This window comes from Microcaecilia unicolor, chromosome 6, assembly GCF_901765095.1.
Source record: "Microcaecilia unicolor chromosome 6, aMicUni1.1, whole genome shotgun sequence".
Lineage (NCBI taxonomy): Eukaryota > Metazoa > Chordata > Amphibia > Gymnophiona > Siphonopidae > Microcaecilia > Microcaecilia unicolor.
The window spans coordinates 5,633,753-5,659,692 of NC_044036.1; the positions used below are offsets into that span (position 1 = coordinate 5,633,753).

Consider the following 25,940-nt stretch of genomic DNA (forward strand, 5'->3'; position numbering starts at 1 on the left):
GCCTTGAAAATGGTTTAAACTATCCTTCATTTAAGATATAACTTGCTTGGTAAGAGTGAAATGGAAGCGGGGACTAATATCAAAAATTTAGAAAAGTTGAAGTTTTGGACTGGTTATTCTGAATAGTTCAACAGGCATCTTAACGCAGTAAGAAGTGTTCTTTCGATATATCATGAGATTCTTATTATTCTCTGTATTACTTGCTCACTATATTTCTGCACAATTGACATGTAATACGATATGCATGGTGTACTATGTTTCAGACTTTGTGTATTACTTATTAATAGAGACTTCATGAAAATTAAAAAAAAGATATAACTTGCTGGATTGACTTCAGTATTATTCTCGGTGAGCAAGACCGTGATTCATTCTAATTGTGTCGTGATATCCGCTTGGCCTGCACCCCTTCGTTGTTTGACATACTTTTGCTAGATGAGTCCGGATCTGATTTCTGACGCTTAGATGCTGAATCGCTTGGGTACGCCAAATCCAATTTAGTTTGTTTTTGCGGGAACATCTTAAAAGACCATTTAAATGATGCTCAACAGGATACGACACACCTGAATCACCAAAATCTGTATCTTTATAGGAATGCTCACAGAGCTCAACCTTTATGCTTCCATTTGCCAGTAGTGCTCATGCACCTCTCCCTCCCCATAGAGGAGGCTAATTTAAGGCTAATTCAGTTTTTCTGTCTGGTTGTTGATAATATCCATTACAGTTCACCAGTCAGGGAAAGTCTGCCACTACCCTATCAGAGATTACCTTCATTTGATAATTTTTAATAAGGGTAAGTGAGTGGTAGAAAATACATGAATAAATATGATTTTCTGTTCCTTTTTTGTTGAAAGTTAATAATTGTTTTTGAAAGAAAACCTCTCTAAGTAACCACTGAATCTACATTTCCTTGGGTGAGTTTCTTTAAAAAGGCAGTAAACAAATCATTATCAATAGATAATAAATGGGTTGCTATAGGAAAGTGGGGGCCCAGTATTTAACTAGGAGAGGGCATTAAGTTTTGTCTTGGATTGATCTTTGTTCCGTTATCTCCTAAGTGTGGTTCCAGTTATGCATGAAATAGCCACCATGTCAAAGAACTTTTTAAGGCGATGCTTAATACTCATTATTTTAAACAGGCCTATCCCAGTGCAGCTAATATTGGTATATAAGAACTGACCTTGTCCTGGTAAGGTTTCATCAGTGATATCCTTTGAGATCTTTAGCACTTTCAATCCGCCTGTATTTTTGTTGGATTCATTTCTCCACCTTATCCCGTTCCCTTTTAATGTCAAGTTTGTATCCTAGGTTTCCTTGTGTCTCCTTCCAATTTCCTTCTCCCCTTATTTATCTACTGAGAATTGTAGAACACTTAGATGTTTTTAACTATTTGCAGTATAACAAATAAAGTGAACTTGTAACCACAGAAAAGAGCTTTGAATTATTCCTGCTTTTGCTTCTACTGTAGGTAGATTAGAAGAATTTGCTTTCCAATGGCAGATTATGAGGAGGAACAGCAATCTGACACTGAGTCAGAGCCTGACTTTTCTGAGGTGACAGATAAGGAGGTAAGTTGTAGTGGTAACACGTCTACAGGCAAATACTTCAGCACTATCCCTATGCAGCCAATGGCAGATGCAGCAACACTGTACTCAGGCACATACAGGCAGATAGATTGACGGCTTATCAGCGATATGGATTCCTTACCAACACACTGATGATTTTGTGGGGTATTAATAGGTGCTATCATGTACTTATTGTGATGGAGGAAGCAGATAGCATGAAGATCAGCACTGTTTTTTATGTGTACTATTTTTTTTAGTGTCATGTTTTGTGGTTGTGTTTTTATTGAATTATGTGTGGGATATCTTTTTTTTTTTTTTAAGCCACTTATTGGTAAGCGGGGTAGAAGTTTTTTTTTTTAAACAAATATAAATAAATAAATACAAGATCATCTCCTTGCTCACATACCCACATAGTATAAATAAATAAATACAAGATCATCTCCTTGCTCACATATCCACATAGTGGAGCATAAGTGGAACTGAACCTACATAAGTACATAAGTAATGCCACACTGGGAAAAGACCAAGTTGGGTCCATCGAGCCCAGCATCCTATCCACGACAGCGGCCAATCCAGCCAGGCCAAGGGCACCTGGCAAGCTTCCCAAACGTACAAACATTCTATACATGTTATTCCTGGAATTGTGGATTTTTCCCAAGTGTCATACCTTTCCTAATGATAGCTGCTAATAATAAATCATTCAGTTATTTGTATGAGAAATAGTGGTATGATTGTCCGTACCCAGGAACAAGGTAGTTGGGGTCAGTAGTACAGCAAATCCTGAGATCTGTTGTAGACAGGACCAGATTTGTTTTCAAAATTGTTGAATATAAGGGCAGACCCAGCTTATAAATTGTACTGGGGTTAGGTAATTTCTAAGAAGTCATACTTGTGTTATCAATAATGCAGTTGAGATTGAACACTTCGAAAGCATTGCCCATAGTGGATTCCAGAAGGAATTTCTGTCCAGGTGTCCAAGACCGTTTATCATTTATCTTGATAAAGGGTGTTGAATAAGGGGAAATGAAAGTTATAATGTTTGATATAATCTGGATATCATAGCTTTCACTTTATTTTGCTTAAATAAATATTGATATAGACCAGGGGTAGGCAATTCCAGTCCTTGAGAGCCCCACGCAGGTCAGGTTTTCAGGACATCCAAAATGAATATGTATGAGATAGATTTGCTTCCTTGTCATCAAGCAGATGCAGCCATTACAGATGGGTTGTGGCCATCAACCAGCAGAGGGAGATAGAGAGCACACTTTTTTCAGTGCCTCATACCAGATTGCTCCACTGCCTCTCTTCAGTATTCTCTATCTCCCCTAGCAGAGTGGCTGCAGCTTCTTTGAGCTCCATCTAAAATCTGCCTGAAGGTTGCTCCTGTGCTTTTGCCAGTTGTTAGCAGGGGTGTTGGAGGCTATAGCAGCTTCACTTTAAAGGCACATAGGTTCGCCCTTTCCCTGCCTTACCCATACTTCCGTGGATGTGGACACATTGCTTAGCTTTCCCTGTCCTTCCCCACCAACAGTGGATGCAGGCACATAGGTTCGCTCTTTCCCCGCCTTTCCCACTCACCTGAGCCTCCGGAGTTCTATTTACCTCTGCTTTACTCACAGCGTTAAAAAAAAAAAAAAAAAAGCGCTTAGAGCTGGAACAGAGGTTTTTCCTTGCCTTTTTCTGTGGGACCGGAGCTGTGATACTCGGTCCAGTGAGGTAAGAGTGTTTTCTGACTCCTCCGGGGTGGGCCCGCGATCGGGGCGATTTGGCACGAACCCCCATTTTTAATTTTACCGCCGTTTTCGGCGATGGCTGAGGAGACAGTAAAGCGCTGTTCCAAGTGTGGCAAGCGCAGATCAGCAGCGGGGCTCTGTAAATCGTGCTGTACAGACGTTAGAGCCAGCCCGAGCATGGCGAGCGACGATTCTTTGCGCTCTGAGCTGGCAGCGGGCAGCATTTTGAATTTACCACATGGCGCGACCTCCGCTGAGACGGAGAGTCCTGAGCCCGGGGGGGAGGCCTCGGAGTGAGGGTGATATGGGAGCTACTAGCCCTGGCAGAGATCCGGGTGCCCAGGGTGAGTTTTTCTCCCCTGATTTTGTCTTATTAATGCATAAAGCATACATGCTTAAAAGAGCTCTCCCACAAAGGCCGGCACGGGCCTCTTCTAATGCCCCCCCCGATGGATTCTAGCCTGGGTATGCCCTCTGAGGCGTTATTCCCTGATAATTGGCAGAATATGAAGCGCAGAAGGGCTCATTCCCCTTCAGAGAGTGCTGCACCTCCTTCCCCCCCCCCCCCCCCCCTCCCGTGGTCGGGCTGCGAGGATTCGGAGGACTCTGTCAGGCCTTCATGGTCTGAGGAGCCAGAGTGTGGTGCAGAAGTGACTCAGGATCTGGACGATCCCTCCGCGGTGAGGATTTTCCACCGTGATGAGCTGCCAGCGCTTATTTCTGATGCACTGCAGGCTCTCTCTATTGAGGACCCTGCCAGTGGCACAGCCTCCTCTGTGAATCCTAGGATGGCTAGTACCAAAAAGCCTGCTTGAGCCTTTCCTTTGCATGACTCCATCCAAGAGCTTATTTCGGCTCAATGGGCTGACCCGAGGGACCTTTGAAAGTTTCCAGGGCTATGGGGCAATTATACCCTCTGAGTGAGGAGCATATGGCTCACTTTGCTATGCCTAAAGTGGATGCCCCAGTCACAGCTGTGACAAAGAGAACTACCCTCCCTGTTGAAGGAGGTGTTGCCCTGAAGGATATTCAAGACCGTAGACTGGAATCAGCACTTAAACGGTCATTTGAAATTGCAGGTCTCACTATTCGGGCGTCTGCATGCAGTTGTTATGCTGCTAGAGCCTGCCTGGCTTGGTTGCAACAGGCAGTGGAACAGCCTGGTGATGGAGCGGAGCCCTTTTCAGATGTGGCTCCGCGGATGGAGTCGGCCTTGTCCTTTCTTGCTGACGCCCTTTATGATATTGTCAGAGCTTTGGCTAAACACATGGCAGTAGCAGTGGCGGCTCGCCATCTTCTTTGGCTATGGCATTGGGCGGCGGACATGGCCTCTAAGCAAAGGTTGGTGAAGTTGCCCTTTCAAGGCCTTCTCCTGTTTGGTGAGGAGTTGGAGAAAATTGTGAAGGGCATGGGTGAGGCTAAACCCCCAGCGCGTGCCCTGGGCGAGAGCGCACCTGAGACCTCTACAGTATGCTCTACTCCAAAGATGGTCTCCAGTATCTCAGGATTACCAATGCAGACTCTCTTGGCTCCCTGCGGCCCAACTCAGCATGGAGTGGTGGCTCTCAGACAGCATGATGTGGCGAGGAATGCCGCTGGCGCTCCCCGATTGGTGCCTAGTGGTGACAGATGCCAGTCTGAAAGGCTGGGGCGCACATTGCAAGGGGAAGCATGCCCAGGGTCTATGGACACCCGAGGAGTCGGAGTGGTCCATCAACCGCCTAGAGTTGAAAGCGGTGTTTCAGGCGCTTCTGGCCTTTCAAGTGACCCTGGAAGGATTGGCTGTCAGAGTGATGTCGGACAACACGACAGCAGTGGCCTACATAAATCGACAAGGCGGCACTTAGTGCAGAGCTCTAGCCGCACAGGCCGAACAAATTTGCCACTGGGTCGAGCTGCATCTACAGTTTCTGTTGGCAGCTCACATTGCAGGTCAGAGCAACGTGCAAGCCGATTATCTGAGCAGGCATCAGATCGATCCAGCGGAGTGGGAACTTGCAGACTAAGTGTTCCTGTAGATATGTGCCAAGTGAGGCAAGCCCATGATGGATCTAATGGCTCCAATGCCAAAGTCCCGTGCTTCTTCAGCAGACGGAGAGATCCTCGCGCGGCGGTGTTGGATGCCTTGGCTCAACCCTGGCCTCCGGGCCTACTGTATGTGTTCCCTCCGTGGCCCTTGTTAGGGCGAGTGCTCCTGCGGATTTGGCTGCATCCAGGAGAAGTGGTTCTCGTCGCCCCGGATTGGCCCAGGAGGCCTTGGTATGTGGACCTCCGACAGATGCTCGTAGAGGATCCCCTTCAGTTACCTCTGGTTCCCAACCTGTTGTCACAGGGTCCGGTGACCATGGAGGACACCGGCCGATTTGGTCTTATGGCCTGGCGATTGAGAGGGCGCAATTGAGAGGCAGAGGCTATTCCAATAAAGTAATTACCACTCTCCTGCAAGGCCGCAAGCGTTCCACTTCCGTGGCTTATGCCAGGATTTGGCGCCAGTTTGAAGTCTGGTGTGCTTCCAGAGAGATCACACCCCTGCGGGCTCCTGTCTCGCTGATTCTGGACTTTTTGCAGGATGGTGTACAAAAAGGCTTGGCCTATAATTCCCTGCGGGTGCAAGTGTCAGCATTGGCCTCCCTGCGTGGCAAGGTTGAAGGCGTGTCTTTAGCTGCTCATCCGGATGTGGCACTGTTTCTCAGAGGGGTGCTTCGGCTCAGTCCTCCCGTGCGTGCGCCTTGTCCAGCTTGGAAACTGGGGCTAGTGCTGAAGGCCCTTCAGGGTGCTCCCTTTGAACCGCTTCGGCGTGCTTCAGAGAAAGATTTGACACTGAAGGCCGTCTTGTTAGTGGCCATTACTTCGGCGAGACGGGTGTCAGAGCTCCAGGCGCTGTCCTGTAGAGACCCTTTTCTGCAGTTTTCAGAGTCCGAGGTCACGGTTCGGACCGTGCCTTCCTTCTTGCCTAAGGTGGTTTCAGCGTTTCACCTAAACCAACCTATTTTCTTGCCCTCCTTTGTCGAGGAGGAGTTTCCAGAATCTTTTGGGCAATTGCACCTGTTAGACGTGCGCAGGACTCTGCTGCAGTATCTGCGAGTTACAAACTCTTTCAGGACCTCTGATCATCTGTTTGTTTTGCTATCAGGTCCTCGCAGAGGGTCTCCAGCATCTAAAGCCACTATTGCCCGCTGGCTTAAAGAATCTATCTTTTCAGCTTATTTGCTTGCCGGCCGGCCTCCGCCTGATGCCTTTAAGGCGCATTCCACTAGAGGAATTTCCTCTTCTTGGGCTGAAACTGGAGCACTCTCTCTTCAAGAGATTTGTAGTGCAGCAACATGGGCTTCCAAGCTCTCTTTTGCCCAACATTACAGGCTGGATGTGGCTGCCAGGAGGGACGCACATTTTGGAACGAAAGTGCTGGCGCATGGTGTGGCTTGTTCCCACCCTATCTAGGGATTGCTTTGATACATCCCATCTGTAATGGCTGCATCTGCTTGATGACAAGGAAGGGAAAATTAGGTTCTTACCGTGATAATTTTCTTTCCTTTAGTCATAGCAGATGCAGCCATGATCCCTCCCTGTCTGATGCTATCTGCTGTAAATCTGTTTCAGGTTCTGTTCGTGTTTCCTGGAGATTCCGTCCTTGGGAGAAAGTCGGAAAACAGTCTTCAGGATTCTTGTTCAATTAAAGGAGGATGACTTAATTCCCTCCAGTTTCATGTTTTGGAGGATGAGTTTATTCCCTCCGGGAGGATGAGTTTATTCCCTCCAGTTATGTCTCAGTGGAGGATGAGTTTATGCCCTCCAGGAGGATGTTTCATTCCCTCCATTCTGAGTTAATGCCCTTTGTTGTAGGGCCATCGTTCGCTGTGAGGAAAGCTTATGTTATTCCCATTGCGGTTTGCCATACTGCTTTGGAAGCTTCAAATACTGAAGAGAGGCAGTGGAGCAAGCTGGTATGAGGCACTGAAAAAAGTGTGCTCTCTATCTCCCTCTGCTGGTTGATGGACGCAACCCATCTGTAATGGCTGCATCTGCTATGACTAAAGGAAAGAAAATTATCACGGTAAGAACCTAATTTTCCCATACCAAGGAGGCAGTACATTCAAATCTATCTCCTGCATATTCATTGTGGATGTCCTGAAAACCTGACCCGCCTGAGGCTCTCGAGGAGTGGAATTGCCTACCCCTGATATAGACTAATAGATACATTTCTCTGACTAGATGCCTTGGAGGAGGGAGGCCTCCTAAAAGTGGAGTATCACCCTGGTGAAATAGGAACTAATCCTGTAGCCAGGACCTACTCACCAGGGGATGCAATATTCTCTCTCACTGAGTATGTGTCACCAGAAGCGTCTGCCCAGGAGGGAAGGATTAGGACAGCTGTTCCAGTTGGTGATTTGATTATTAGGCATGTAGATAGTTGGGTGGCTGGTGAAGGTGAGGTTTGCCTGGTCACTTTTTGGAGAGCACCTATAGCTTATCTTCAGCGAATCCTGGGACATGATGTGTCTTTCTCATTTGAGGGTGACTTATTTCATAGAGCTTCGCTTTTGGGATTCCTAGGGCAGGGGGAAAATTTGTTCTTGGGGAAGGCCTTTATTGTAGGAAAGAAATGTATCCTCAGCCACTGGATACAAGATACCCCTCCATCATTTTGGACCTGGAGAAGTAGCTACACGCTTTAATGATTTGGGAAGCCTGGACTGCTCGTCAATATCCTAAAAGGCAGAAAACATTTCTTGCTATTTTGTACCTATATTTAGCTTCCATACTTCCATCTCTGCTACAGCTCATAGCCAAGTACTTAACAGATTTCACAGAACTTTATATATATATATGGCCCGTTTCTGACAGAAATGAAGCGGGCGTTAGCAAGGTTTTCCTCGGAGTGTGTATGTTTCAGAGAGTGTGTTTGAGAGTGACTGTGTGTGAGAGAGAGCGAATGTGCGAGTGTGTGTGTGACAGAGAGAGAGTGAGACTGCTGAGTGCGAGTGTGTCTCCTCTGTCCCCTGCCCCCCCTCCAGCCACCCAGCGATTCTCCTCTCCCCTGCTACCCTCCAGCCACCCAGTGTTTCTCCTGTCTCCCCTGCCCCCCTCTCCAGCCACCCAACGATTCTTCTCTCTCCCCTGCCCCCCTCCAGCCACCCAGTGATTCTCCTTTCTCCACTGCCCCCTCTAGCCACCCAGCGATTCTCCCCTGCCCCCCTCTCCAGCCACCCAGAGATTCTCCTCTCTCCCCTGCCCCCCCTTCAGCCATCCAGCGATTCTCCTCTCTCTCCTGCCCCCCCTCCAGCCACCTAGCGATTCTTCTCTCTCCCCTGCCTCCCCCTTCCAGCCACCCAGGGATTCTCCTCTCTCCCCTGCCCCCCCTTCCATCCACCCAGCAATTCTCCTCTCTCCCCTGCCCCCTTTCCAACCACCCAGCGATTCTCCTCTCTCCCCTGCCCAGCCACCCAGCGATTCTCCTCTCTCCCTTGCTCCCCTGATTACCTCCGTTGAAGCGGCTGTGTATTTGAAAGCCCTGCCCATCTCTAGCCTTCCCTTTGACTTCGTTCTCTCAGAGTCCCGCCTTCTGACGTCATTTCCTCTTTCCGCGAGGGCAGGACTCTGAGGGAATGAACTCGAAGGGAAGGCTACAGACGTTGAGGTTGTGCCTCGTGCTGGTATCCTGTGGTTGGTCAGTGCTGCTTGTGACGAACCAGGAAGCACGCTGACGTCAGGACAGGAGATGGATACAGCGTTCCACGTAGCACGAACTCTTCAAACCTTCACTGCCACGGAGTCAGCTTCAGAACATTGGAGGTGCTTTTTATTATAGTAGATATATATAGACAGATAGATAGTTGGGGGGGGGGGGGTTAGTAATATATATCTAAGATTATCAGATTCAAGGTCTTAGATCTAAAGGTTTTATCCTGTAAATGAAATTGTGATTATTGAATCTTACGATATGTATTTCTGGTTTATATTGTTTTGTCCAAAAAAAACTCCAATAAACAGAATCTTTAATAATAACATTTTGAATATCATTTGTTTTTTTTTTTTTTCCTCTGCAGCTTCAAGATGCTTTTTCCAAGGGAGTATTAAAACCAGGCCTAAATGTCATACTGGAAGGGAAAAAGGCAGCTGTAAACAGTGTGGTAAGTGTATTGGAAGAGAGACAATTTACATATTCAGTCCCAAATGCTGGCCTTGTGTACACAGGAAAAATGGGAATTGTTTGTCCTCTCAGTTCTGTTGTATTACAGTCCTAAAATATACTTATGTTTTTATGTGCTTTTTTTCCGGGATTGCTTTGTTGTGTACTTTGACCTTCTCCGTTGTATTCTGCTTATTTAGCAATGTATCACACTGTCTCTCAGTATCACTGTTCTGGAGCCTCATAGCCCCTCTGTCCCTTCGTTGTCTGTGATTATAGCCCAATTCCTTGTCATCAGCAGCAGATGAATCCATTACGAATGGGTTGTGTCCACCTACCAGCAGGGGGAGATAGAGAACACTGAAAACCATAGTGCCTCTAGGACGGCTAGCTCCATCTGCCTCTCAGTATTTCTCTATCTCCCAGCAGGGTTGGACGCAGCTTGTTCAGCTCCTTCGAGATTCTGCCTGAGGTGGCTCCTGTGCTTGTGCCAGTTGTAGCAGGGGTGTTGTGGCTAAGTGGAGCCCACTTTAAAGGCAAATAGGTTCGCCCTTTTCCTGCCTTACCCTCCCCCCTGTGTGGATGCAGATATATAGGTTCACCCTTTCCCACCCTCTTCTGCCTCCGGAGTGCCTCTGTAGCTGTTTGCCTCCAACATTCCTCACAGCGTTAAAAAAAAAACACGTGCTTTTCAGCGCTGCTATTTCTGAGGCTTTTAGATGAACCGGACAAAAACAAAAAAACTTTCAATATGTACTCAGACAAAAACTTCAATATGTATATGTATGAGTCAAGGTACTTAGCAGACTCCGCAGTCCAAACCTGAGTTATTAATTAATGCGTCCATCAACTATAACCTCTCGCAGTAGAAGCCATTACAGGACACTGAAGGCGCAGTCACTAAAGAATACCTGTATCATAAAAAACCCTTGGTTCACCTTGAACTGGAAAAAACCCTCGGTTAACCCTTAACCGGGAAAAAACCCTCGGTCAATGGACCGGACAAATCCCTCAGTCAAATGTAGACCGGACAAAACCCTTGGTGAATCGTTACACCGGAAAAAGAAAAACCCTTGCAGTTTAATCACTTCAAAACCTCTAAAAAAACGTAATTGTCAGCTAAAATGGTAGTACCTGAATGAAGGCAAACCCAAAAACCACTTGTTAGTATTCACAAAGGGGCCTAGGGTCGCAGCAATTGTCTGTAAAAAAGAGAGACCCTAAGAGAAACCCACAGCTTTGTACAAGGACAGTAAGTAACAGGAAAGTAAGCCAAATTTTTACAGGTCTGTCAGGATAGAGCCGAAAGCACACAAAAAATGAGTTTTAAACTCAGTGTGACAATTCTGCTTCTGTAATCTCTGTGAACGGAGCATGCAGGGTAAATTGTATAAACGATTTTACTCTGGCAATTGTCCCAGACGAAACCTTGAGTTAGGAAAGAAAAGAGATATACTGCCAGGAGCTGAAAAGGTTAGAAAAAAACTACTATGGAGCAAAGGTTTTAAAACAAGTAAAGTTAAGACTAGCAAGAGATGTTCCAGTATTTTGTAGAGTTATTTATAGTTAGATTAGATTGCCTGCTGTTCATGTAACTGAAACAGAACGAAAAAGAATTTTTTTTTTAAAGGAAAGCAAAGAAGGAGTTTCCCAGCAGATAGATACAGATTATATCCCAGCATGCATCAGCAAAGGTGGGCTGCTTAAGGCACACGTTCGGGGTTCACCAAAATGTTAATAATTTGCGTGTTCCCACCAATTACTCTGACCTCATCCTCCCCAGACTGCTCTTTACACAGTCTAGGAATTAACAAACTCCATAATCAGAAGGACTTGCTAGGATATAAGAAGATAGTTTATTACAATCTCACCAACAGTAGTACAGGCAAATCAGGCAGTCATATGGTGGAGCAGCATTACACGACACGTCCTCTCTCTCTCTCTCTCTGGCCTTCTGGAGTCTTCTGAAGTCTTCTGATCTAATACCCCTCAGACTGCTCCTTATATACTATTTCAACCCCATTGATTCCAGTGGACCCCAGCTTTGTCACCAGAGTTCTTGGCCCTTATCAGTTGATCAGAATGACTTCACATGCTATCAAGCTCTAAGTATAAACAAGATATGCTCAGAGCGCATCTTGTGAGATGATTTTACATATTCCCCAAACCTTCCCCTAGCCCCTTCCTTTGGATGTTCTCACCCAGGGTGCAGCTGACCCAGTACTATCTCTACATAACCACAACAATCTTGTTCATGATGTCTTATAGGTGCCAGTCTCAGGATTGTTTACAGAGTAGATTTCCCCCACCCTCTGTCAGCTCTCAATTACCTCATTTCAGCACTTGCCACAGTGAAATGTAACTGTGTCAAAGGTGATCTCTAATTCTTACAGGCCTAGCTCTTAGCCTGAGCCCTGAGCCATTGACCTGTATTTCAAGCAAGTGACAGTATATTTCTTCACTGTGCAGCATGACGGAGCTTGTGGACTCGGTCCTTGGCGGTAAGAGCAGTACTCAGCTTCTCCGGGGAGGGCCCGCAGACGGCATTCCGATCGGGGTGATTTGGGAGCAAAGCCGCCATTTTGAATTTTATTCCACCGTTTTTCGGCGATGGCTGCTGAAGAAGTTAAGCGCTGTTCCCGTTGTGGCAAGCACAGATCAGCAGTGGGGCTCTGTAAAACGTGCTGTTTAGACGGTAGAGCCAGTACGAGCATGGCGAGCGATGATTCTTCTCGCTCGATGGAGCTGGCAGCAGGCGCCATCTTGGAAGCGCCGCATGGCTCGACCCCCGCAGTTGCGGAGGAGTCTGAGAGCAGAGGGGGGGGGGGGGGGGTCGAGACTACCAGAGGAGCTCCGTTCCCTGTGGCTCCTAATTCGGAGACGGGAGGTCAGGGTGAGTTGTTCTCCCCCGAGTTTGTGCTTATTTTACATAAAGCCTTCATGCTGAAGAGAACTCTGCTGCAGGTGTCTGACGCTGCATTGTTACTTGGTCCCCCTCCGACTGATGATGGCCAGGGGTTGATGTCAGACGTGGATGCCCCTGAGCGTTGGATGCACGATAAGCATAGACGGGTAAATTCCCCATGAGAGAGTGGTGCACACCCCCCCGCCACCGTGGTCAGGCTGTGGGGACTCTGAGGGATCTAGCAGGCCTTCGTGGTCTGAAGAGCCAGAGGAAGGTGCCGGTTTGCCACTGGATCTGGATGATCCCACTGCGGTTCGGATTTTCCACCGCGATGAGCTGCCAGTACTTATCTCTGATGCCTTACAGGCCCTCTGTATTGATGACCCTGTTCAAGGCGAGGCCTCCTCTGGTAATCCGAGGATGGCGAGTACTAAGAAGCCTGCTCTTGCCTTTCCTTTGCATGACTCCATCCAAGAGCTTATTTCTGCTCAATGGGCTGACCCCGAGGGGCCCTTGAAAGTGGCCAGGGCGATGGGGCATCTTTACCCTCTGAGTGAGGAGCACTTGGCCCATTTTGGGATGCCTAAAGTGGATGCCTTAGTCTCGGCGGTGACAAAAAAAGACCACCCTCCCAGTAGAGGGAGGGGTCGCCCTGAAGGACATTCAGGACCGGCGGCTGGAATCAGCACTGAAATGGTCCATTGAGATTTCGGGCCTAGCCTTAAGGGCGTCTGTTTGCAGTTCTTATGCTGCTCGAGCCTGCCTCTCTTGATTACAACAGGCAGTGGAACAGCCCGTGGATGGTGCGGATTCCCTCGCTCAGGTTGCACCGCGAATGGAGTCGGCCTTGTCATTTTTAGCTGACGCCCTCTATGATTTGGTCAACGCTTCAGCTAAACAGATGTCTGTGGCTGTGTCCACTCTCCGCCTTCTATGGCTACGGCATTGGGCGGCTGACATGGCCTCTAAGCAAAGGCTGGTGAAGTTGCCCTTTCTGGACCTTCTGTTATTTGGAGAGGAGTTGGAGAAGATTGTTAAAGACCTGGGGGATGCTAAACCCCAGCGGTTACCTGAGGATAGGCCACGGCCTTCTTCCAAGGGTCAAGTGGTTCCCTCCTCCTCCAGACCTCGCTTCCGTGAAGCTAGAAGGTATCGCCCGGGGCGCTCTGCTGGGTTTACTCAACGTGCCCGCTTTCAGCAGAGGAACTCCTTTCGCTCGGACAAACACTCCGCAGCGGCAGGCTCAAGGCCAGGAGTTCGGGGCCGTCCTCCACAATGATGGGACGCTTGTCCATTCCTCCTTTACAGCTGTAGGAGGACGCCTTTCCCTCTTTCTTGAGGAGTGGACCAAGATTACCTCAGATCAGTGGGTCCTGGACCTGATCAGAGAAGGTTACCGATTGGAATTCGGTGCCCCGGTGAGAGACGTGTTTGTGGAGTCCCAATGCGGCACTGCCGTCAAACAGGCGGCGGTAGAGGAGACCTTGCAAGTCTTGTTGCACCTTGGAGCGGTGATCCCTGTGCCTCCCGCCGAACATGGCTGCGGTCGTTACTCCATTTATTTTGTGGTGCCGCGAAAAGGCAGGTCTTTTCGGCCCATTCTCGACTTAAAGAAAGTCAACGAGTCACTAAGAGTGCAGCATTTTCAAACGGAAACCCTGTGCTCCGTCATTGCGGCAGTACAGCCAGAAGAATTCCTCACGTCTCTGGACCTAAAAGAAGCGTACTTGCACATTCTTATATGGCCCCCCACACCAACGGTTCCTCCGGTTTGCAGTGTTGGGAAAACATTTTCAGTTTCGGGCCTTGCCTTTTGGCCTCGCCACAGCTTCCCGAACCTTTTCCAAGGTAATGGTGGTAGAAGCTGCGTTTCTTAGGTGAGGGGTTATCCGGGTTCACCCGTACCTCGACGACTGGCTCATCAGAGCGGACTCTGAAGAAGAAAGTCGTCATGTAACAGCCAGAGTGGTCTCAGTACTGCAATCACTGGGCTGGGTCGTCAATATACCCAAAAGTCACCTGACCCCCTCTCAATCTCTAGAATATTTGAGGGTCCGGTTCGACACGGCCTCAGGGTTTGTCTTTCTACCCGACCAAAGGCGGTGCAAGCTTCAGAATTAGGTCCGTCTGCTCCTGAGCATGCCTCGCCCGTGAGCTTGGGACTTTGTCCAGCTGTTGGGGTCGATGACGGCCACCTTGGAAGTGGTGCCATGAGCGAGAGTGCACATGAGACCTCTGCAGATTGCCTTGCTTCAGCGATGGTCTCCTATGTCCCAGGATTATCAACGCAGACTCACGTGGCTCCCTGCGGCCCGACTCAGTATGGAGTGGTGGTTCTCAGACAGCATGCTGTGGCGAGGAATGCCGTTAGCGCTTCCCGATTGGTGCCTGGTGGTAATGGATGCCAGTCTGAAGGGCTGGGGAGCACATTGCCAGGGAAGCTATGCCCAGGGTCTGTGGACACCCGAGGAAACGGGGTGGTCCATCAATCGCTTGGAACTGAGAGCGATATTCCAGGCTTTTCTGGCCTTTCACAAGACTCTGGAGGGACTGGCTGTCAGAGTTCTGTCGGACAACACGACAGCAGTGGCCTACATAAATCGACAGGGCGGCACTCAGTGTCAAACGTTGGCCGCAGAGGCCGCTCAGATATGCCACTGGGCCGAGCTACATCTGCAGCTTCTATCAGCAGCTCACATAGCAGGTCAGAGCAACGTGCAAGCCGATTTTCTAAGCAGGTATCAAATCGACCCTGCGGAGTCGGAACTGGCAGACGAAGTGTTCCTTCAGATCTGTGCCAAATGGGGAACGCCCGTAGCAGATCTTATGGCCTCAAGCACAAATGCCAAAGTCCCGTCCTTTTTCAGCAGACGGAGAGATCCTCACTCGGCGGGGTTGGATGCCTAGGCTCAACCCTGGCCCCCGGGCCTCCTGTATGTGTTTCCTTCTTGGCCCTTAATAGGGCGACGACTCCTGCGAATTCGGCTGCATCAAGGAGTGGTGATTCTCATTGCCCAGGATTGGCCCAGGCGGCCGTGGTAAGTGGACCTCCAGCGGATGCTGGTGGAGGCTCCCCTTCCTTTGCCTCTGGTACCGAACCTGTTGATGCAGGGCCCGGTGACCATGGAGGATCCATGCTGCTTTGGTCTTACGGCATGGCTATTGAGAGGGCGCAATTGAGAGACAAGGGCTATTCTAACAAGGTCATCTCCACTCTTTTGCAGGCCCGCAAGCGTTCCACTTCCGTTGCCTGTGCTCGGATCTGACGCCAGTTTGAGACTTGGTGTGTTTCTAAAGCGATAACACCCATGCGGGCTTCTGTCTCGCTGATTCTTGACTTTTTGCAGGATGGTATACAAAGTGTTCAAGTGGCAGCCTGGGCATGTTTTCGGGGGGAAGGTCACTGGCCTCTCCCTGGCTGCGCACCCGGACCTTGCACGGTTTCTTAGAGGGGTGCTTCGGCTCCGACGCCCTGTGCGGGCTCCTTGTCCGGCTTGGAACCTGGGGCTAGTATTAAAGGCTCTTCAGTGTTTGCCCATCGAGCCACTGAGGCGAGCTTCGGAGAAGGATGTGACTCTAAAGACAGTCTTTTTGGTGGCCATTACATCGGCAAGACGGGTGTCTGAGCTCCAGGCGCTGTCATGTCGAGACCCATTTCTGCAATTCTCAGAGTCCAGGGTAACAGTACGTACAGTGCCTTCCTTCCTGCCTAAGGTGGTTTCAGCGTTTCACTTAAACCAACCTATTTATCTGCCCCCCTTTACTAGAGAGGAGTTTCCGGAATCTTTTGGGCAGTTGCGCCTTCTGGATGTGCGCAGGGCTCTGTTGCAGTATCTGCAGATGTCTAATACTTTCAGGACCTCTGATCACCTTTTTGTATTGTAAGGTCCTCGCAGAGGGTCTCCAGCATCTAAAGCCACTATAGCCTGTTGGCTTAAGGAAGCCATTTTTTTGCATATCTGCTATCTGGCCAGCCTCTGCCTGACGCCTTTAAGGCACATTCCACAAGAGCGATTTCTTTGTCTTGGGCTGAGACGGGAGCACTCTCTCTTCAAGAGATATGTAGTGCAGCTACTTGGGCTTCTAAGCTCTCTTTTGCCCATCATTACAGGCTGGATGTGGCTGCCAGGAGGGATGCGCTTTTTGGAGCACAAGTACTTGCGCGTGGTGTAGCTTGTTCCCACCCTATCTAGGGATTGCTTTGATACATCCCATTCGTAATGGATTCATCTGCTGCTGATGACAAGGAAGGGAAAATTAGGTTCTTACCTTGGTAGTTTTCTTTCCTTTAGTCACAGCAGATGAATCCATGATCCCTCTCTGATTGACTCTGTTTTGTGTTCAGTTTTTCCTGCAGACATGTTCCCTCATTGGGAGAAGTTGAAAAACAGGCTTCAGGAGTTCTGGTCTACTACAGGAGGTTGAGTTCGTCCCTCCTTTGTGTTATTGCTCCTGTTCTGGGGCGTTCGTTCGCTGTGAGGAAAGTTCATGTTATGCTACTTTGCAGTTTAACACTACTTTGGAAGCTTCAAAATACTGAGAGGCAGATGGAGCTAGCCGTCCTAGAGGCACTATGGTTTACAGTGTTCTCTATCTCCCCCTGCTGGTAGGTGGACACAACCCATTCATAATGGATTCATCTGCTATGACTAAAGGAAAGAAAATTACCAAGGTAAGAACCTAATTTTCCCTTATGTATTTCTCTTGCCAAATAACTCCCACACTCCCCAACACCCGGCAACCCCTAGTACAACTCTTCATTTATAGTCAGTTATTGTATTTAGGATAAGAGGCGAGGAGTGCTCTTACAGAGTTTTAATTACATTTCATTACTTCCTAAAAAGAAAACACTAAATAAATCACACAATATACCATATAAAATAAAGACACTCTTATATTAGGCTAATATCCTTAATACCTTAGCAAGTTTAAAATGATTGAAAAACTCAAAAATACTAAGATGGAATCAGCAGTCCAGCAGCGAGATGGGTGCTATCCAGTCTTTTGCACTGAGTGGATTATTTCCCAGTTGGTGAGCAATTATATGCGTGTGCCCAATGCAAAGAGCTCCTAGCTCTCAGAGAACAGGTCTGTTTTCTTGAAGCTACAGTAGCAGACTTGGTGGAGCTGAGGGAGACAGAGAGGTACATAGAGGAAACCTACAGGAATGTTGTAGAGAAGTCCAACCTCCAGTCTGCAGCCCGTGTGCTGCTTTGGAGGAGGGAGGTCTCTTAGAAGGAGAGCATCACCCTGGTGAAGTAGGAAGTATTCCTGTAGCCAAGACCTGCCCACCAGGGGATGTACTATCCTCACACACCGAGGATATGTCTTTAAGAACTTCTGCCCAGGAGGAAAGGGTTAGGACAGCTGTTGTAGTTGGTGATTTGATCATTAGCCTTGATTTGTACCTGCCTTTTTCAGGGCACCCTCTCCATGAAAAAATACTTCCTGACATCTTTCCTGAGTCTGCCCCCCTTCAATCTCATTTCATGTCCTCTCGTTCTACTGCCTTCCCATCTCCGGAAAAGATTTGTTTGTGGATTAATACCTTTCAAGTATTTGAACGTCTGTATCATATCACCCCTGTTCCTCCTTTCCTCCAGGGTATACATGTTCAGGTCAGCAAGTCTCTGCTCATACGTCTTGGAACGCAAATCCCATACCATTCTCGTAGCTTTTCTTTGCACTGCTTCCATTTTTTTAAACATCCTTTGCAAGGTAAGGCCTCCAAAACTGAACACAATACTCCAGGTGGGGCCTCACCAACGACTTGTACAGGGGTCCCATCGATTGTCTTCTTTCCACCAAGTCTCTGAGATGCCTATTATACCTACCTCATCATTTAGAGTTATATATTGTAACTTTCCCATCTTATTTTCAAGGCTTCTAGCATTTGTATACAGGCAGTTCAAATTGTGTTTTTTCCTTTGATCTACAAGCTGCATAGAAATTGAAGGGGTTAATGTACATCCTTTATCCTACTTTCAGCATTGTTGAAACCTCTCTATTGGGATTCCCTAAATGTCCCGTTTCAATAGTATCCCTCAAGGATACTCTACACTGAACTATGTGCTCCTGAGCGATTGTCGGCTTTCCCCCCATTCTAGTTAAAAACCTGCTGTACTATGTAGAATGTTTATTTTGTTTGACTCAGGGCCAGATGCACTAAACTTAACTAGCCAGCAACGTGGTTTTTAAACTGGTTCTAGCCAGTTTAGCGCGCAAGTAGTAAACCGGGACATGCACAAAAGGGTTCTCCGAGCCATTTTCTTGTCTCGGTAGCAGCTAACGAAAACGGAATGCAAATGAGCTAATTTTTATTATAATGTGAATGCGATGCACTACCGTTTCCGACCCCATGCATAAAAGCAGTCCCTACCTTTACCGTGGAAATTTTAATGTGAGGTGTGGACCTTCTGGTTCTTCATTATTGCAAGTAGGGAGGAAGACGTACCAGGCTGCTATGCTCGCCGCCAAGATCCAGTCTTACCAGCTCTTCATGAGCGTACACTTGCGGGACTCGATACGACAACTGTCGAGCTTGGTTGATGCACTCCCTACGGAGCTGACCGAGCCTTTTCGCCAGGTGGTCAGGCAGCAGAAGGCGTGTCGAAACTTCCTGGCCAGGGTTACATTTGACACTTCTGATGTGGCATCTAGAGTTGCTGCTCAAGGTATAGTGATGCGCAGAGTCTCATGGCTGCATGTCTCTGACCTGGATCATTCTGTCCAGCAGCGAATGGCGGATGTTCCTTGCCGGGGGGATAATCTTTTTGGTGAAAAAGTCGAGGATCTAGTTGATAAAAAACAAGAAACATAATGATGCTATGGATTCTCTCTCCCACTGGACGTCTTCTGCTACTGCCTCCTCATCTAGGAAGTTTTTTGGCGGGAAGAGGAGTGGTCCCTATTCCTATTCTAGGTGTAGGTACACTCCTGCTTCTCGGCAGCCTGCCCAGGCTCATCCCCAGCGTGCGACTAAGGCCCATACTGCTCCCCAGCAAATGCAAGGGACAGGCTTTTGACTGGCTACAGTTAAACATAGCCTCTGTAAAAGTGTCCGTACCGGACGACTTGCTGGTTGGAGGGAGGTTGATATTTTTTCACCAAAGGTGGCCTCATAACCTCCGACCAGTGGGTTCTTCAAATAGTCTGGTTAGGATACCCTCTCAATCTGGAATCCAATCCTCCAAATTGTCCATTGGGAGCTCATACTTACAGTTCCCAGCACAAGCAGGTACTTGCAGAGGAACTATCCGCCCTTCTAAAGGCTGGTGCGGTCGAACCCATTCCACCAGGGGAAGAGGGGCTGCTAGGATTCTATTCCAGGTACTTCCTTGTGCAGAAGAAAACAGGGGGGATGCGTCCCATCCTAGACCTAAGGGGCCTGAACAAATTTCTAGTTCGAGAAAAGTTCAGTATGGTTTCCCTGGTCACCCTTCTTCCCATGATTCAAGAGAACGATTGGCTATGCTCTCTGGACTTAAAGGATCCTTACACATATATCTCGATCCTTCCAGCTCACAGGAAGTATCTTCAATTTCGGCTGGGAACTCAGCACTTTCAGTACTGTGTGCTGCCTTTTGGTCTGTCGTCTCCGCCCAAAGTATTCACAAAGTGCCTGGTGGTAGTCGCAGCGTCGCTACGCAGACTCAAGAGTGCATGTGTTCCCTTATCTCGACGATTGGCTGGTGAAGAGCACTTCGCAGGCAGGCGCTCAGCAGTCCATGCGAATGACTATTCAGGTGCTAGAACTACTGGGGTTCATAATCAGTTACCCAAAGTCCCATCTTACTCCAGTGCAAAAGTTGGAATTCATTGGAGCCCTATTGAACACAAGGACAGTTTGAGCTTATCTTCCCAAGACAAGGGCAGACAACCTCCTGTACCTGGTGTCCATAGCTCGAGCGTCTCAACAGATCATGGCTCGGCAGATGTTTATTTATTTATTTGTTGCATTTGTATCCCACATTTTCCCATCTCTTTGCAGGCTCAATGTTGAGACTTCTGGGGCACATGGCCTCCACAGTTCATGTGACTCCCATGGCACGTCTACACATGAGATCCACTCAGTGGACCCTAGCTTCCCAGTGGTATCAAGCTGCGGGGGGTCTAGAGGATGTAATCCAACTGTCCACTGACTTCCAGAATTCTCTGCAGTGGTGGGCGATTCTATCCAATCTGAGCTTGGGGCGTCCATTCCAAATTCCTCAGCCTCAAAAAGTGCTGACGACGGATGCATCCCTCCTGGGGTGGGGAGCTCATGTAGATGGGTTTCACACTCAAGGAGCCTGCTCCTTTCAGGAAAAAGGTCTTCAGATCAATCTCCTGGAATTGCGAACGATCTGGAACGCTATAAAGGCTTTCAGAGATCGGCTGTCCAACCAAATCATATTGATTCAGACAGACAATCAGGTTGCCATGTATTACACCAACAAGCAGGGGGGCACCGGATCTCGCCCTCTGTGTCAGGAAGCCGTCCAGATGTGGCTTTGGGCGCGCCGTCATGGCATTTTTCTCGAAGCCACTTATCTGGCAGTCGTAAACAACAGTCTGGCTGACAGGTTGAGCAGGATAGTGCAACCTCACGAGTGGTCACTGAACATGGGCGTAGTCCGTAAGATCTTCTGAGCGTGGGGCACCCTCTCGTTGGATCTTTTTGCCACTCAGATCAATCACAAGAATCATTAATTATAATTTGAGCCGTTGGGCCACTATATAGAGCCTTGACCCATTCCAGGAACTCCCCACGAATGCCAAAACGTTCCATTATCCAAAACATATACCTCCACACCACCTCGTCAAATACTTTTTCGGCATTCAGGCTGGCCACGATGGCATCCCCTGTCTTTCTTCTTCCCTCCATCAAGATACGGCTCACTTTTAAGATATTAGCTGATGCAAATCGCCCCTTAACGAATCCCACCCAGTCGGAATGGACCAGACAGGGAACCACCTGCCCCAATCTGTCTGCTAGTACTGCCGCCAGTATCTTAACATCCTGGTTTAGCAGTGAAATAGGTCTATAGGAACCTACCAATTCCTCATCCTTTCCTGGTTTAGGGAGCATCACAATGTGTACGTGGTTGAGTACCGATCCCAAAGTCCCCGCCTCCCTTACTTTATCACACATAGAGATAAAGGGCGCTACAATCACATCCTGAAGGATTTTATAATATTCCACCCCCAACCCGTCCAGGCCTGGCGCCTTTGCCAATTTCAATCGCATGATAACAAGTTGGACCTCCTTCCCTTGTATTGGCGCATTCAACATTCTCTGCTGCTCCACCGACAGGGAAGGAAGCCCAACCCCCGCTTGGAAGTCCATGCACTTAACCTCCGAGAAAGAGCCCTCTTTGTATAAAGATGAGCAATAACCCACAAATTCCCGTTGGATATCTTTTAACGTTGTACTGGCTTTCCCTTCCCCCGTTCTTATTTTACTGATAAATGTCCTGGATGTCTTCTGTCTCACTAAAGACGCCAACAGTTTGCCCGTTTTATTTCCCCACTGATGTAATTTGTATTTGTATAGCTTAATATTGTAAAGCACACCCTACTACTACTACTACTACTACTTAACATTCATCCAGGATCCCCTGTATCTCTTTCCTACACTCTGCATATGCCTTTTTATTGCTCTCAGAGGGGAGCCCAATCAGGGCCTTGCGAGCATCTCTCAATTTCACTGTGAGGGTTTTTATTTGTTTTTCTCGATTCTTGTTCTGAGAGGCAACATAAGCTATAATCTTCCCACGTAGCACAGCCTTTGCAGCCTCCCATAATATTCTCGGGCTCACCGACTGCGCATCGTTATCCATTGTATAATCCATCCAGCTCTTTCTCAAGTAAATTTGGAAATCCCTGCTCTGGTATAAGCCTGGTTCATCCGCCAGTGAGCTGGTCCCTCCCTTTTCCCCCAGATCAACTCCACCCATACTGGTGCATGATCAGACACGTCTGGCTCTCCAATTCCCGTTTGAGATGTAACCAGACTCACTGAGTGGGATACCAATAAATAATTGAGCCGTGAGTGAGCCCCGTGGGGATGAGAGAAAAAGGTATAATTAGCTTCATCTAAATGCTGATGATGCCATATGTCCACGAGGTCTAAATCCTTCATCACCAGATTCACCCCCCTGTCATCATGGTCTTTTCCCGCTTTTCTGGGGGGTTTACAGTCCATTGAGGGATCACTTGTGACATTGAAATCCCCCCCTACAATAAGCTGATAACTGTCAAACGTGACCAATTTGACTATCAATGTGGTGAAAAATTTATGAGTGTAAACATTAGGCGCATAAACATTGCAGAGCCCCACCTTTATGCCCTGTAACACCCCTGCTGCTGCCACTATTAGAAATCTCCCTTCTGGGTCTTGATATAATTTATGCAATTCAAACGCTATTGTTTTTCTGATCAGTATGGCTACCCCTCGCTGCCTCCCATTATAAGATGCAAAAAATATTTCTCCCACCCAGTCCCTTTTGAATTTAAGATGTTCTATTCTGCTTAAATGGGTTTCCTGTATCATGGCTACATCGGCTTTCTGTCTCTTAAGTGCTTTCAATATTTTAGTCCACTTTATCGGGGAAGTTGGCCTAGTGGTTAGGGTGGTGGACTTTGGTCCTGGGGAACTGAGGAACTGAGTTGGATTCCCACCTCAGGCAGCTCCTTGTGACTCTGGGCAAGTCACTTAACCCTCCATTGCCCCATGTAAGCCGCATTGAGCCTGCCATGAGTGGGAAAGCGCGGGGTACAAATGTAACAAAAAAAAAAAAATACTGCATCGACATTCAACGTCACTATTTTGAGATTAGCCATTTAGGCCCAGATGCACTAAACGTTTTTCATCGTTAAATGAGCCCTTAAGGAAGAATTTCCTATCCTTTCCATGCACTAAAGCCTATTTTCCGACGACAGTAGCAGCTAACGAAAACTGAATTTAGCTGAGCAATTCTTCTACAAATCCCATTGAAATGACATGCACTAACCTTTTCCGATTCGTTTAACGCAGGAAAACACCGTGAAATCTAACGAGAGTCTGTACCTCTCGTTAGGGCTGTCTGTCTGCTAGAAGTTTACAAAATCCATAAAAAAAAAATTACGCGAAAACGCGTCAAAAGGATCGGGAGGGAGAAAGGGCGCTTGTCATGAGCGTCCTGTATGGACGCCTTGCCCCCCCCCCCCCTTCTGAATCGCCGATCAGCTATTCTTGCCCGTGCAGAAGAGGTGAGAGGCGCTGCACGGGCCGGTAAGGCAAAGGGGGGGGGGTCGTTGGAGGGGGGGCTGCGGGGGCAGGGCACGGGACCGGAGCATGGCAGGAGGCGGAGCTAGTGTGGGAGAATACACAGGAAGGGAGGAGGGCCGGCCCAGGGCTGGGGCTGCTAAAATTGGAGTTTTTTTCGTGCGGGGGGGGGGGGGGAGCGGGGAGCAGCGGGGGGGGGGAAGCCATCCATACAGGACGCTCATGATGAGCGCCTTTGCCCCCTCCCAAAACACACATGTTTGTGGGTGTTTTTTTTTTGTTTTGACAGCTGGGCCTTTGTGGCATGCGCAGAGCAGTCAGCATAACGCTTGGCTGCTCTGCGCATGCTTTAGGCGCTGATTAACGAGGGGTTTAACGATGCTGTGATACATCCTACTTTGCAATACCGCTCCGAACATTTCTGGAGTGTTTTTGTAGTGCATTCCTCGTTTTTTTAAAATCGTTAAGCACTTTTACGTTTCTTATTTTTTAACGTTTGGTTGATGCATCTGGCCCTTAGTGTTTCAAGTATCCAATTAAAGCAAGCAAAGATCACTTGTATTTTCTGGGCGCCTCCCAGCTGGACTCCCAGAACTTCTACCTGCTCCCCCCACCTCTGTTGCCACCTAGAGTCCTGTTTTTTCCACCCTTGCCGCCTAGTCTGCCCCTTCACGGTTCGCAGACGCAACCTTTGTAACAACCTCTTCCCTCCCTCCCTCTCCTCCCATCTTCTGCTCCCGCCTTTTCCCTTCCCTCCCTCCTTCCCCCCCAGCAATTCTCCACCAGGCTTTACTTCTAACATTATGAAATAACATAACAACCTACAACTAAATGTACACACAACAGAGAACACCCAATTGCAAGATCACTTAAATCTCCGAGTCCTTCGTGGCTAGGGATCTCCAGACTCGTCATGGCCTCCACTCCTCCGCAACGCCCCAGCAATTTATAGATCCACAGTCCTTTTCCATGTGGGCCTCATGTTTGCAGACTAACTACTGATGTCATTCAACCCTCCTCTGAGCCCTTCCACTTCTGTTGACAAGCCCCACAAAGTCTCCTGATCCCAAACATATCCTCGTAAAACTCGCTGCCATGTACAACTGCACCATTCCATGACTTCTTTCTTAGTTCAGACTGTCCACAAACGCTTCCAGCTCTGCCGACTCACTGAAGAATATAGTTTTATTCTCATGTAATACCCGTACTTTCGCTGGCTAGAGCAGAGCAAACCGGACTCCCTTGTCGTATAGTCTTTTACAGTGGCGCCCCATTACCTTCCGCTGGTCGGATACTATAGCTGAGTAATCCTGAAATAGTAGGATTTTCCCTCCTTCATAGGCAAGGCCCGATTTACCTCTGTATGCCTGCAAAATTGCTTCCTTATCCGTGAAGTTCAGTACCTTTGCCAGCACTTGTCGCGGCCTGCTCTCATTAGCTCGCATCGCTCCCACTCTGTGCACTCTCTCCACCTGCAGGGCTTTCCTGCCTAGATCCAGGCCTAGCTCAGTGGGAAGCCACTGCTCCACAAATTTCCGAAGTTCCGCTGCTTTAACTGATTCGGGAATACCCACAATCCGGAGATTGTTGCGCCTGCTGCGATTTTCAAGGTCATCAGCTTTTGCGCTAGTTGCTCACACTTCTGTTCAAGCGCTACTAACCGGGCGTTCGTGCCTAAAGCTGTGCCCTCGCACTGCAACACTCGCTTCTCCACGTGCTGCAAGTGGGCACTCTGACGCTGTAACGCTTCGTGGATTTGGTCCACTGATGTCTGGAGTTTTGATAATTTGTCCTCCAACATCTGAGAGATTTGCTGCGCCAGCTCCCTCACCAGCTCTGGCGGCAATGGCCCGACCAACGGAGTCTCCGAGGGTGCCGCCATCTTGGACTGCATAGCACAGGTATTTTTCTTCCCCCGCGGGGTCTTAGCGGGCATACCCTCTTGATACTCGGCAGAGATGGTCCCACGAGTGCTCTCTAGGCTGCTCCCACCGTCCCGATTCTTAAGCGACTGAGTTGGAATTGCTACGGGGGCGGGGGGGGGGGGCGGTAAGCGCCGTTGATTTAGCCTTCGGGTTGGAGTCGGTGTCAGAGACGTCCATTCAGCTCCGTGCCATCACGTGACCCCCCCCCCCCCCCCCCTTAAAAGTCTTTTAAGGAAGCTCTAGACAATTCAAAATACCAAAGGCGTAGCTAGGTGGGTCCCCATGGGAGCAGCTGCTCCCCCAAACGGACTTACAATGGTGCCGGCGCCTATTTTTCACACAATGTGTTGCATTTAAAATACGCGCCAGCACCGTTGGCAGTGGCAGTCCGCTCTCCGCACCCTCAACCTGGCTATGGTGCTGGGCTGCATGTTTGA

General features: G+C 48.5%; 1 protein-coding gene across 2 annotated transcripts in view; it reads left to right on the forward strand.

The window, feature by feature from the left end:
- Window positions 1-25,940, forward strand: part of EBNA1BP2 (EBNA1 binding protein 2) — a 119,106-nt gene that overhangs the window by 20,876 nt on the left and 72,290 nt on the right. For both annotated transcript variants that reach the window (XM_030206933.1, XM_030206934.1), the window contains exons 2-3: window positions 1,466-1,565; window positions 9,343-9,426. In XM_030206933.1, the coding sequence (XP_030062793.1) occupies window positions 1,491-1,565; window positions 9,343-9,426 (159 nt within the window). In that variant the 5' untranslated portion in view covers window positions 1,466-1,490. The remainder of the gene's footprint in view (window positions 1-1,465; window positions 1,566-9,342; window positions 9,427-25,940) is intronic.